This window comes from Caloenas nicobarica, chromosome 2 (genome assembly GCF_036013445.1).
Source record: "Caloenas nicobarica isolate bCalNic1 chromosome 2, bCalNic1.hap1, whole genome shotgun sequence".
NCBI lineage: Eukaryota > Metazoa > Chordata > Aves > Columbiformes > Columbidae > Caloenas > Caloenas nicobarica.
Genome location: NC_088246.1, coordinates 6597159 through 6611416, shown reverse-complemented (window position 1 = coordinate 6611416; position 14258 = coordinate 6597159). Strand labels below are relative to the sequence as shown.

At 42.2% G+C, this 14258-nt stretch overlaps 1 protein-coding gene across 4 annotated transcripts in view; it reads right to left on the bottom strand.

Moving 5' to 3' along the window:
- LOC135984850 (sodium channel protein type 5 subunit alpha-like) overlaps nucleotides 1-14258 on the bottom strand; it is a 226460-nt gene that overhangs the window by 102290 nt on the left and 109912 nt on the right. For all 4 annotated transcript variants that reach the window (XM_065627523.1, XM_065627522.1, XM_065627521.1 and 1 more), the window contains exons 13-14: nucleotides 6552-6684; nucleotides 2837-3075 (exon numbers count right to left, since the gene is read on the bottom strand). In XM_065627523.1, the coding sequence (XP_065483595.1) occupies nucleotides 2837-3075; nucleotides 6552-6684 (372 nt within the window). The remainder of the gene's footprint in view (nucleotides 1-2836; nucleotides 3076-6551; nucleotides 6685-14258) is intronic.

Here is a 14258-nt window from a genome sequence, read left to right as displayed (position 1 = left end):
TTACCAGCACCTGGTACATGGCGACTTGTGCTTGTACAAGTGGCTGGATACTCAATATGATAAAGGCTGGAAAGAAAACAAGTAACTTAACATCCCACTGGTGCTAAATATGCACTGCTGATTTGAAAGACTTTGTCTTAAAAAAAAAACTTCTATCATTTCAGCTATTTAAGCTCTAATTTTGCATAATGGTGCCTCAGTTTCTAAAGGAAAACAAAAATTGGGAGAATCTTCCTCTGTCTACCTATTTTTTAAGTGGTGGTACCATGTAGACAGATGAACCATATAGAGACGCACATGTGCTTGTCAGGCCTTTTGATCTCATTTGAATATGTTGGTTCCTGTAAGTGATGAACTAAAGGATTCTGAAGGCAGCAGGTGCCACGTGAAGTAGATGGACAATGACAGTGGGAGATCTCCAATGTCTGGCAGCAAACCAAGAATCGTTCTCCAAGAAACTGAATCCACACTCCACTTTTGTTCTTCCATTTCTCTCAGAAACGCTTGTTTTGAGGAAAAAATGGCAAAGATCTGCCCTTTTAAATATTTCCCCCCCTCTATTTAATGCTGGTATCATCACTCAAAGAGGGTTAGATGCAATGGGAAGATGACAGACAGACAGCATGGGGGCAGAGGAGGGGTCTGGCAGTGGGTGGCTTTGGGGGATGCAATCACCTGGCAGCCTGCCCTGGAGCTGGGACTCCCTTCCCTTTCACAGAGGATTGCAAAAGAAAAAAAAAAAAGTCAATTTTCATTAGAAATGACTTTGCAAAATCCTCCACAAATAGGAATTACCTTCCTCTGAGCTGCTCGACTCGCGATCAATCCAGTTATGCAGGGGTTTAGCAAAGCTGGTGAAGGGGGAGCTGGGACAGGCTGGTCTTTCACCAACCCACCCTGCAATCTTGGGGGAAGGGGAGCCCTGTGTCATCAGCCTGCTACAAAAAATATTAGCAGGCTGTTTTGCTTATTTTACACTTCAGCATGAAGAAGAGAAATAGCTCCAGGCAGTGCTGAGAAACTCACAGTGAGATTTTTTTTTTCAAAACTTTTGCAATTTTTTTTTTTTTCAAAAATTTTGCAAAACTTTCTTTGCAATTCCACTCCCTGCTCATTGTCCCTCTTTCCTTGTTGGCACCTGGCTCAGCCCTGGCAGGTCTGCAGGAGTCACGTTGGCAAGAGGGATGCCAGGGGATTGAGTTTCACTGTCTGTGGTCTGCAAAGGGAGAAGCTGATCTGCCAAAAGCAGAGCAAAGAGCAGACGCATTTACTACCCAGAGTGCCAGAGGGGTGAAACAGCAGCATTGCCACCTGCTCTGATGGATACTGGGGCCCAAGGAGATTTTTAAAGTCATCTCAGAAGGCCACCAATTGTTGAGCAACAAGCCTTCGCAAGGGCTGGTTGCAAAGGGGAGCTGGATGTGGTCCTGCGAGATGACTTTCTGAGCTGCCCTCGTCTACTGCTTCCCACGGAGGGCACGAATGTGGGTCCGAATCAAGGGACACCCGAACTGATTTTTGCTCAGCACAACAACAGAGGGAGATTTGCCATGACACAGCAGCTTAAAAATGAGAAACTGGTCCCACAGCCTAAGAGCCTCAGCCTGCTCAAGGAGGCCCAGATGTATAATAACCAGGACCAGGGTAAAGAAAAAAATCCTTTAGTGATGTACCACATATGCAAGGACTGATACAAAAAGTCTAATTATTGCTACTATACACCTAAACCTGCCAGTGTAGGATGCTTCTCGGTAAAGGCTGACAGCTCATCTGTAGCGTCTCTGCATACTCCAACTATAGTCGATGGTCACTACAGTCACTGGCCTCCAGGACACAGTTCACCTTATCCAAAAGTGAATGTCTTTAATACATCACAGTAATCGTGCCTTAAAATTGTCCATTACTCTCCATTGACTTCAAAGGGAGACAAAGACAACCAGCTCCGACAGAGCCTCCTACACTGTAAATACCTAAAGGCAGGCAAAGCGAATCCCACTTTGAGATACTGCAGCCTTTGTTTTTACAGAAACAAAGGGCTTTTCTCATCTCCACTATGAGCTTCTCAAATTCAAACTTAGCAGCATCTACCTTCCAGGGTACTCCAGACTTTCTTACGATCCCACAGGATCTCTGTCTCTACCTCTAGATTTTAGGGGCAACTCCACCACACCTTAGCTAGGTGAAATGTGCCTTTTCCAATATAGACTCTTCTAAAATTACAAAGAATTGAAACATTTAGTTTTAAAGTAGTAAAACACAGTAGCTTTTAAACATAACGTCAGAGAAAGATGATTAAAGAAAAAGCTTCTCTTTTGTAGTACAAGAGGAATTTTAGTGGCCCGCTGGGTTAACAAATTGTACCGCGCTGCCTCTTGAAAGCCTTTTCTGCTGTCCCTGCACATACACTCAAACATCGCTCTATTTCCCTCCAAGATCTTGCCTTATTTTTTTCTGTAGGTTTCTTTAACTTAAAAGTCACTATTATTCACCAAGAACTGCTTTACCAGAAATCTCAAATAAACCTCATTAACCTTTCTCTTATCTCATTTCCTTAAACAGATACAAACTAGATACCTATCTCAGGAACAGCCCAGAAGCATGGCTTTAATAGTTACTAATAACATTAGAATATGTTAGTTTAACAAAAATAGATCCTTTTCCTTCATTCATTTCTCTTCACCTCCAGAAAGAGGTGACTATGTGGACTTGCTTGACATGTCATAGGCAAAGCGATGCTGACAGAATATCAAAACGGGGTCTTCTCACACTGCAGCCAAAACTTTAAAAAGTAAGAAATACACTCTTCAGGTAGCACTTCAAGTTCACGTTCACTTACCAGATTGCCTATGTAAAGCATGTGGTCAAACTCCTTCGTCATCTTGTAATGCTCCAAGGCCATGAAGAGTGTGTTCAGCACAATGCAAAGGGTGATGGTGAGGTCGGTAAACGGGTCCATTACCACGAACTTGACAAATTTCTTGATTAAAAGCCAAAGTGGGCAGCAATCCCAAATGAGAAATTTAACAGCAAAGTGGTTCCAGCAGGGAGGACATTTCTGGTGTGATTCCTCAAGCTCTAAGTCACAAGCAGTAAAGTAACAGTCAATTCACACTGAGTTATATGACAAGAGAACACCTGAAATGACTCATAACATAAAGGAAGGCCCCTGAATTACCCCGATCTTTTTTTTTTAGGATAAAAATATTTCTCTCCTAACAGGCTGGCAATTTACACACTTTGGGGTTTTTGCCAGTTGACCTGCACTTAGCAGACAGTGACCTATTCTGAAAGTAATAACCTTTTAAAAGTGTCACGACCAAAAAGGGAGAATCACACTAAATATATGAAGTCTAGTATTATATATAGGCTCGGATTTTTACTCTGTTTTCCATTTTGGCAAACTCAAATGGATAAGAACACACTACCTTCATTTAACTTAGATTAGAACATATTTTTTTCATTCCCAGGTCCCATTTTTGAAGTAACTTAAGTGATACCTTTTAAAGCAGTTAAGAGATGAAAGAGTTTAAATCCAATATTTAGAGCTCATTTAAACACTTGAGAGCCAAAGTATCACTGGTTATCAATAGGATTTCTGTTCTTGATGTGCAATCCAAAAAGGCATTAAGCCTCTGATTTCTTCTGAGAGGCCCAAATACAAAACTGGGGGAGTGCGTAAGTCAGTTTGAAAATGCTGCTAAAGCTCCAATGGGCTTTTTAAAGGTGCTTTTAAATTATTACCTAAAATACAACTTTATACGTTCATTTTATTTGAGCACAAAAGATGTGAAATAGCTTCATAAGTATGATTTGTGTTCAACGGTAAAAAAGAAAAGCCGAAAAAGACAGTTAATGGCTGAATGGTAATGATTAGCGGAATTGCTTAATGCTTTCCTTTTCTGATTCCTTTATGGGTATGGAATGCTGTATAACGGTTTTAGTTTATATAATTAGAACCTGCACTGATAACAGGGAAACTTCAGCCAAGGCTGTTATTTCAATCAGTCCACGAACAGCCTCCTTTCTCAAGCCAGGATGCATTCTCTCTGCATTTCCCTTCACTGGACAACAGAACTGTGGTATTAGGTGTCTTGTAGCGAGCTTTCAAAATATCAGATGATGTCCTTCATGCACAGGTTTTGCACAAACATCTACACTGCTCCAAGATCTCTGCAAAACCAGACTGCTCCTGAGAAATAACTATGTCTTTCCAGGCTCTAAACAGCAGGTTTAGAGATAAGTGCCTCAAATGATGTGAGGACCATCCATACCCTGAACAATTTCAATGCAAAATCCTAATTTGCCATTTTTTTGGAAACCCACCTCAAAGTAATTCAGAATTTGGGGAAGCCACTTCCTAAAGGACTTAATTTTCCAGGTAAATCCAGAAGAACACATCTGTCTATATCCATACTCCTCATAATCACTTCTAACCAACCCTGCTGATTCCACTGTCACAAATTTTGCGCCCTTCATGATGGACACACGTCAGATGTGACACATTTCCCCAAGGCTGCACACTGGACACAAGGCCCTTTAAGTCCAGGTTGCTGTTAAGAGGGTAGATTCATCTCTCTCAGTGACATGTTATTTCTTGTCCTTTTGCCAGCTTTTGTGCTCCTGGACCTTCTGCGTGAGCTGGTTCTGCTCACAGATCCAATTGAAAACCAATTGCTTGTACAGTCTAATCAAACTACAGGAACACAGCAAGGGGAGGAGGAAGGTGTGACTGTCCTCTTCCAGCCATGACATGCCATTAAAAAAGTTTAAATCAATTAAGAACCCACATCCTTTCCTCACTACAGGGGACCTTTGGAAATCACAACAGATTTAATAGTTTTTGAAAGACATGTACAAATGGAAAAGTAAACAAACACTCAACTGTTCGTTTTGTTTTCTCTGCTACTTTATATTGCTTAAAAAAAACCCCAGAAAAACACAGTTGAAGTTTGTGTTGGAGGTATTTTCCTTTCATTTTTGAATGAAAAAAGCTTAGGTCCTTCTTTGTCTGCAACACTTTGCAATGTCTGGGAAACACAGGCAAGCGATGAATAGCTGAGAGCAGAAACCAGGTAACCAAATGGGAATGGATTTCTGGTCTGCCTGTTGTACACAATTTGGCACAAATCCTACAGCTATTATTATAGTTAAAGCCTGGGATAGATTTTATTCTGATTTGATATTCCTCTTGTTAACAAGTATTGGATTTCAATGACTAATCAAAGTCTGGGAGTTAGAAAACCTATGATAAAGATTGCAAGAGTTTTCTTCTATACGAGGTTAAAAATGCACATCCTCTGAGTAACCCCAGACTTGATGGTCTTTATTTCTGTGGCAAAAAGTAATAGAAAGCATCTTTAAATAAATAAGCAGAAGTCCAGCTCAGGCATTTTAGGCATTCTAAACACATTACAAAGACGCAAATCAATCACAAAGTTAATTTCTAAATACCTTACAGAAAATAAGTAAAACCTTTGCAGACTACATTAAACATTAAAGTGATGATTTACTTTTTAAGAATACAACTCGTTATTTATTTAAACATATATATATGTCTGTTTTGGCCACACTACTGCTGAATATAACCACAGGGGTTGGTAAAAAGCTGAGGAAGAAGAAGGGCTTTGTGGTTACACACTGGGCTGTGTCCAAAGACCTAGGTATAGTGCCTTTCTGCAAGGCATCTCCCAGAGAAGTCCTTCTGTCTTGCCTTGCCTTCCTACTCATCAGTAGGCTGCAGGAGAATCCAAAACTTCCCTTGTTCCACACTGCATTCTTGACAGATGTTTTTCGATACTCTTAGTTGCTCCCTCCTATCTTGTCTCAATTTACAGTCTAGACATGAGGAATTTTAAGAAGTTCTTTCATGCTGTATGGAAGGAGCCTAGAAATTTTATGTCTTGCTATGAGTTGTTGTCTTGCTATCAATAAATTTGTGAAAGGCAGATGGAAAGTTCCTGTGTACAGAAAGACAGGGAAGGGAAATCCTCCTGCACCTACTGAGAAGCCTAATGAGCAATGGAAACATTCGCTGTGAAATTTTTGCATGGATAAATGGGTCCTTTGAGCATCCTTCAATTTCACGGTGGGATTCAAACATCCACCAAACTGTTGCGTCCCACTAGCTTCTCTGCATGAAGGAGACTTTCCTCCCCCACAACTTGGAAGTTCTGCACGTAGCTGGTGACCGCACACACCAGGCTCTGCATCAGCTCCAGGGAGATGAGACATAAATGTATGCACGGTCACCCAAACAGTCTGGTCCTCCACTGCCCTGTATCTTGGTTAGCACTGTCTAAATTAAATGCCATGGAGGCACAACGTTACCACATCCGACTTTTTGATTATATGGCCAGCATTTTGTCAGGATTTTCACAAGTGCATGGATAAGATAGTGATTATATTGCTTTCCGTTACAGCTTCATCTGCAAGAACTGTCTACGATGCGTTCTCACAAAATAAGATTTCGATATTATGATCTTTTGGGTCACCTGTTCCTGCCCGTCAATGTGCATATGGCTTTGAGTTGGGGAACTAAAGACGTGTCCTACCTTCCAGGGCACTGGTGATGATGCTGACAGCGCTCACCGCCCTCTGTCTCTGGAAGGGTTCGTCCGAGTGGTCCACCGACGGGCGGTGGGGCATTAAAAGCTGCTTCTTGCTTGCCTCATCCGAGGGGGAGGTCTGTTTAAATGAACACATGGGATCAGCAGAACAGTAACTAGGCAGATATAGGGTAGCACTTCCAAAGTGGTCTAAGCACTGTTTTTCCCATCTGAGAAGGTCTAAAGCTCATTGGTTTCCCAATTAGACACATGCTGATGGGGTACTGCTTTTGAAAGCAGCACTTTGGGCAATTTTGGAAACTTTGCCCTGCCCTTTACCTTCATCTAAACAGGTGAAAGATGCAGGTGAAAATAAAGGGACACTTCAGATGCTGGAGAAACAGCAGTGCTGCTTTGCCATGCTCTTAGCTTCTGAAAGAAGCCCTGCTTAATTACATTAATTATTTCATTATTTCTGAAATGTGTTAACTGTTTAATTATACCATTAGAAGAGGAAAAGAGGCATGGGTAACAGCTCCATTACAGGCCTCTGATATCATACCAAGCAAACTGGCTCCTCAACACATGTTTTTTCTTGTTCTGAAACACTGCCAAATCTCAGGAACATTTTGTCATTCTGGTGATCTTTGGTGTCACGGATTCTGTAGCTCTGTAATTAGGGGAGAATCTCAGCTTCTTTTTTCACAGAAAAAATAAAAAATAACCCAAACTATCTAGTTCTCATGTTTCTCAAGTAAAAGCTTAAAAAAACCACCACCACCACCACAAACCCAAAAAGAAATCAAATACCAGAAAAACAGAACTCCCGAATTGCCTTTATTTAATGTTTCATTTTAAATTAGCTTTATGCTTTTTGAAGGCTTGGGTTTCTGAAGTCAGACAGAAACACAGTATAGCTGCAGTCACACACTGTATTAAGCACTTTATATTGTCAGCTCACAGCAGCAAGATGCCAAGACTTTTATAATTACGAGCTCCCACTTCATAAGGAGACAAATCTTGCTTGTTTTATTCCTCCAGCTCTCCCATGGGTAGAAGGAAATGTGGCGGTTAAGGTGTAAGGATCTGGGAAAGCCAAGTTTAACACCATTTTATGTCACAGACCTCCTGGTCAAGATAGTCAGACTCTCAAAATCAATGTCTTAACACGCCCTGTCCTGCTTCTCTAAGAACACAGACTGTCAGGTCTGACACAGTACGCAAGCAAGAGATGCACTGCAGATAGATGGGTCCTGATGGTTCTTGAAATATAGCTCAAGGAAATGTGAAAGGAGAAGAGGTTCCTATGAAGATGGAAACATGTGGTTTATAGAGATGTCAGAGTAGCTGCTTTTGGTTCACCACAGCCAAATGAGGTACAGGGATTGGATTCAGTCTTCTGGATCTTCTCTCATCACTTGGGTCTGAAATGGCCCTAACCACACCAAGCAGCACGCAGGATGTCAACCAAGATCTGCCATGGGCAGCAGCTTCACAGCCCTGCTGTCCATGCCTGGGACATGCACCCAGAAGGACTCAGGATCCCTCCTCTTGGCCATTTCTCTATCAAAACTGCTCTTCAAGAAAGGCAATTACGTGAGAACAGCAGGAGAAGCTCTATGAGCTGTCTTTCTGGAGTGTGACCTCTTCAGGGCAGGGGACATCCCCTTGTCAGGTGGTTGCAAAGGACAAAGCCATTTGGGACACCGAAAACAGCCAGGATACATACGCCAGGTCACTTCAAAGTACTGCAGTTGAAAATATCAATCACTGCAAGACCAGAGAAGATTTAAAAACTTTCAAAGCAAGCACTTAAAACATTAGCCAAGCCAGGAAAGCAGCAATACTTCTAAAGGGCTTTTTTTTTTAAATAAAATGTTCTCTTTTGTTGAAACAATTGGCTCATTGTCCATTGAGTTACCAACAAGTAAACTCAAAATGAGAGGTGTAATCAGAACCTATTCAAAGAGACTCCTACTTGTGCACAACATAACAAGAAAACACTCTCCTGTTGGCATAGGAGCTGGGGAAACCAGGAACGGTATTTCAGATGCACGAGTTCACTTGATTCCCTTCACCTCAAAAACATCCCATAAAAACCAAAGAAACGACAAATGTTTTATTAATTAAAAAAGCATCTACAAAATTGCATAATCATTTGCACTAGTTTGGAGTACATAACAAATACATGGGACTGAAAAGTAATAACTAGAGAAAGAGATAAAAGACATGAGGGAGACAAATTTCTAAGTAGAATAAACTAAAAATGCAAAAGCAAAGAAAAAATAAGTAAAAAAAAAAAGCCAGATAAAACCCCAATTATTCCAGTTCCATCTGTCTGTAGCATGAACAATAAGAAAAACTCAAATTTCAAATTCCTCTGGATCATCTAACTCATTTTAAACTGTACCATCTTCCTATCCTATCTGATGCAAAGCTTAGGACATACCAGTAGTGTGTCTTTTGACAACCTCATCCCCAGAAGTACCAGTTTTCTGACTGTCTAGAAAGATACTATATTCCTATTCACGTGTGCAGAAGTGGGTGCAGAAGTGGTTGCAGAAGTTATGGGCTGGTGGCCTTTATCTGAAAGTTACGTATTACTCATAAGTGCAAAGAGGATTCACTGCAGAGGTTAAATGTCTAAGGAAAAACATTCACAGAGTCATTCTTCCTATTTTTTTTTGATTCAGCTAAACCAGGGTAAATAAAAAGTCTGAGTTAAACAGGTTTGGAATACCCTTCATAAAAACCACGGAATCATAGAATCATTTTATTTGGATGAGACTCTCAAGGTCATCAAGTCCAATCACTAATCTAACTCTGGCACTAAACCGTGTCCCTAAGAACCTCATCTCTGTGTCTTTTAAACCCCTCCAGGGATGGTGACTCCACCACTGCCCTGGGCAGCCTGTTCCAATGCCTGAGAAAAATTTCCATGAAGAAATTTTTCCTAATATCCAATCTGAACCCCCCCTGCACCAGGGAACTGATTTTTTTCCCTATGTTTGATGTAATAGTCACAACTCAAGTTTTGGAGTCACTCTGTTTTTCTTTCCAGCCCAGCATCCTCTGTCCTGCCACCTGTGTCATGAGAAGTGGTCCCCAACACTTCAGGAGTCCTGCTGGAGTTAAGGGGACTATTTGCAGTGTGCAAAGGGGTGTTTCTGAAGAAGACGTGCATGGCTCCTTCTTTCCTTCATCTGTGGAGGGCCGAGCTGGTGCAATTTGCCACTGGACTGCATCCAGAGCTAGTGATACCATGTGTGATTGATGGTCACCCACCCGTCCCCGCCGGAGGGCAGAGCCCCATGCCCGCTGCTCCCTGCCAGCTGCTCGGTACCATGAAGCTTCGTCCCCAGAGCCACACAACATCTGGCAGGCAATGTCGGGGTCTAAGAAATGCTCCTGTGCTCCTGCAGGAGGACGTGGTCTCTTTCCCAACAGAGCAGTAAATCGATAATATCACATAGTCAGCTTGCAGTTTACTATAAAGTATTTTTTCCAGGAAAGGAAGTTTCCATCCAGGTGAATTGCTTAAAAATTATTCAAGTTACTTAGGGACATTCATGAGCTTTTGTTCTTTGTAAAAATAGATATGTGGCTTGTTTGTTTGGGGTTTTTTTAATTATTTATTTTAGAACAGAGATAGCTAATAGTCACGCAATGAACCGGCAGTTTTTGCACTCTGAGATAGAGAGCAGTTCCGGTAACTGGGCAAACAAGGCAGCATAAAAGCTATTCTCATTACAGAGAGAATATACACAGTCGTTCATCACACTTATATTTCTATAGAAATTAAGCGAAAACAACAAGAGTCCCCACAGTTATGCAAGGAGTCTCCTTGGGATCCAGATGAGAAATCACAGTGGACTTAAACACAGGCACCTCCAGCAGGACAAGATTATTTGTGTTGCTCCCTGATTGACTGGAAATGTTTCTCCTTTGCATTAGCTGAATTCTATAGGGACAGATACACTATTCAGTAATTTACATGTAAATGAGGATGCATAAACTGCAGAATTACTTTCTTCTGAGTGCCTACAGTTCTGAGCTATGTCAAAACTGTTATACGAAGATGGGCTTATACACATCAGCATTTTAAAGACCACATTTGGGAACTGGGACAGGTTTAATTTTCTTTGTGCAGTAAAAATCTTTTCAAGCATAAAAAGAGGTGGACAGGGCACACCATGAACAATGGACCCAGTAAGGCACTAGCACAAATATTTAATGAGATTGAAGGTGATCATAATAGCGCACAGCATTAAAAATAGGCCATTTAATTTTGTGGATACTTGATTATTTAAAGAGATGCACTATAAACCGAAACAGTTTGCAATATTTGTGTCAAATCAGAATGATTTACACTTGGGATGTGCTGAAGTAAAATTCTAAATGAGCAGAAACCAGAGCTGTGGTGACAGCTCTCTGTGTGACAGTGGCAGAGGGCTAGCTAGCTTTCATCCATTTGACTTGTTGGTGGCAAGTTTTGGATGACTTATTTTGTTGACCTTTTTCTGACCATGGAAACTGTGAACACTTTGCCTTTTTCACCAGTCTTGTGGTAAAGCAAGAAGGGGAAAAAAGAAATTTTACCTTGGGGCGGTTTCAGGGACAAGAAAATCTGAAACCAATGTGGTCTGCAAAACAGTTTTACGCTTAGTGAGAAGAAAAGTCAAGGTGTTTTTTCTTTTTTTGATAGAAAAAAGACTAGGAAAAAAAGTGTATATAAAGATAAGTTTCTAAATCCTTTGGTTTGAGATCTCAATAAGCAGCCTGGCTCTTCTTAAGGGCTCATTCCCCAGTAGTTTTCACTGCTGTCAAGCTAGCAATACTCAGCATTTCTGATTTCCTAAAATTAAAAAAAAATGTGCAGCCAAGAGGAAATTCAGGAAAGGCTGTAGATGCAAGGGGAGACCCCAGGCAACTCCAACCTCCACCCTGCTGCTCATCCCAAAGCCATGTCACGGGTGGCCAAGCTCTGCTGCTGGGCAGCTCTGGTGAGTGGGTGAGAACAAAGCGGTGGGGACCACCAGCTCACAGCCAGCTGCCCACCTGCAAACAACCACCTCCTCACTCTCACGTCCATTTCTCTGCCACTTCTGATCTCCAAAGTAATTGGAATGTCAGGCTAAACCAAAAAGAAACGCTGGCATATCCTTGCAGAGTTACGGAAACGGCTCCAGTTGGCTTTAGGAGGCAAGAGAGCTGCCGTGTGTATTTTTTAATCCTCAAGAAATTCTTGAAAACCACAGGTGAGATCTTACTTATCCTCACCAGATCCCATGGATAAATTGAGCTCCAGCTAACAGCTCATTAACTTAATCCAATTCTGTTCAAACAGATCAATACCTTGTGAAGGGAGATGCTATTCTAACCTCTTAAATAACTAAGACACATCAAGACACAACAACACATAGTTACAAATAAATACTACAAGAATGTGCAGAAACTTCAGTTTGTAGTATGCCCTGAAGTTACTTGCATAACACGCAAACTTTCTCTAAAAAAGGCAAAAGCCCAAACTCCCAGTCCAGCAATCAGCAGGATCATAAAAAATGCATCATTTTTTCAAACCGCTCAGTCTCAAGGCAAGCCAGAAAAAAACAGGACTTTAAGCACAGTCACCAGGTCGTGCATGTGTCTTATTTACACAGGGCTAAGTCTGATGAATCAGCAGCTGCACCACTTGAAAAAAGCTGGTAGGAGCACAGGACCAGCCCTGAACCAGTGCTCTGCATGATACACCAAATATTTCCAGGACAGTAACTAGGATTTACCATGGGTTTCTTGGGACAAGCTCTCTGCACCCCTTGGACTTGAACGCCTGTTGCCCTTCACATGCAGATGAAGACTGCCTGACCCAGAGCCACCTTTGTGGAGGGTGTTTGCAGATCATACATTGATACTGCACTACTTTGCTCTTCATATGACCTCAGCGGGCTTTCTATCTTGAACACTGCAGTGTAACCTTCTGTGCCGCCAAGGGCTGCTCTCCAACAACGTTGCCACCACTCCTTGTGGGTGCTGTTATGTGTCATGGGAACATCAATGGGTGTAGCAAATGTGCAGAGAAGCATGGGTTCCATGAAGAGGATAGGATGTCCCTCCTCTTGCTCAGGCTGTGCACTGAAGCTTTTGGTGACTTGGCAGGACCACTCTGATGCAGAAGACTGCACAGATGGATGCCATTCTGCACGGACCATGCTGTCCATGGCCAGCAAGCCTGCTGACCAGTCAGAGAATCACAGACTGGTTGGGGTTGGAAGGGACCTCTGGAGATCATCCAGTCCAACCCACCTGCTAAAGCAGGGTCACCAGAGCAGATGACACAGGAAGGTGGGCAGGCGGGTTTGAATGTCTCCAGAGAAGGAGACTCCACAACCTCTCTGGGCAGCCTGTTCCAGGGCTCTGGCACCTCAAAGGAAAGAAGTTTCTCCTCATATTCAGATGGAACCTCCTGTGTTTCAATCTGTGCCCATTGCCCCTAATACTGTTGTTGGGCACCACTGAAAAGAGACCGACCCTTCATTTCTTGTCCAGGGAAGATACAAGAGCACAAGTGGGTCCTTTTTCACCATGGGCTTACACTCGTATGAAATAAATAACAGTGGCAAGGTCAGTGGGGTTAATGAGGCAACTTCAACTTTACCCTGCAACATCTTTCTTTTGCCTCCCCCAAACATATGAAGAGACTAAGAAAGAAGTCAGAGCTGCTAACAAATAACAAACCCAGCTTCAAATTTTAACAAGAAAAAGGTGCAAATAGCCAAACACTAAGCCCAAAAGCACGTTGCTTTATCTCTGAGCACACTAAGGTGTTTGATTTGTTGTTTCTTTTTGCCTGCGCTCCACAGCTGAGGCTGCACGTTTGTGCCCAGCGCGTATGGCTCCTGTAGCGAATACATCTGTACCGTAATGGGCTCCTTGCCAATTAGCTTTTAACTCCAGCTCACATTTTCTGGATAGATTAGATACCAAACCTGTTTTGCAGAAGACACAACATCCTTCACACTGCATCACCGACAGAGCATCTGTTACTATAGTGCCTGGGTGTTATTTCCTAGATGACCAGGGAACTGCCAAGTGAGCTCACCCACCGGGGCCATTCAATTTTCAACATCCATCTTTTTTTAAAAGGCAGGACGCTGGCAAACAAAAAGAAATGCCAGCAGAGCTCAAAGCCTCCCTGTCACCTCAGGGCCCAATCCTGTGAAATACCAATATTTGCTGTGAAAGCTTGAGTGCTCTCATGCTTTGTTAAGCTTTTTTTCTGACAGCTGGGAGAGCCTCAGCAGCCTGCAGAACTGCCTTCCTTATAGAGAAAAGGGAAACATCCACTGCTCATCCACTGAGGCCTTTCTATTTTCAGATTTATTTTATTATTTATTTTTTTATTTTATTTATTTTAACAGATGCACAAACTTTCTTCCACAGTTCCTTTAATGCACAGCTTTTTTACACCAAGTTAAGTGCAATAAAACCCCGCTATCTACAAAGAGTATTTCTGTTGCTCAGCTGCCTAGAGATTGTTCTCAGGACTGATCTTCCTTGTCTGCAATGAATAAAAATGGGAGCACCCAAGCCCTAAAAGGACAGAGGTGTGAACATCCGAGAAAGTGGTAAGAGCCTCAAAGTTGTCAACAAAACAGGTAATTCTCACACCACCCAGTTTCCCACACACGACATGGCCCCTCCTGTCAAGTGCAG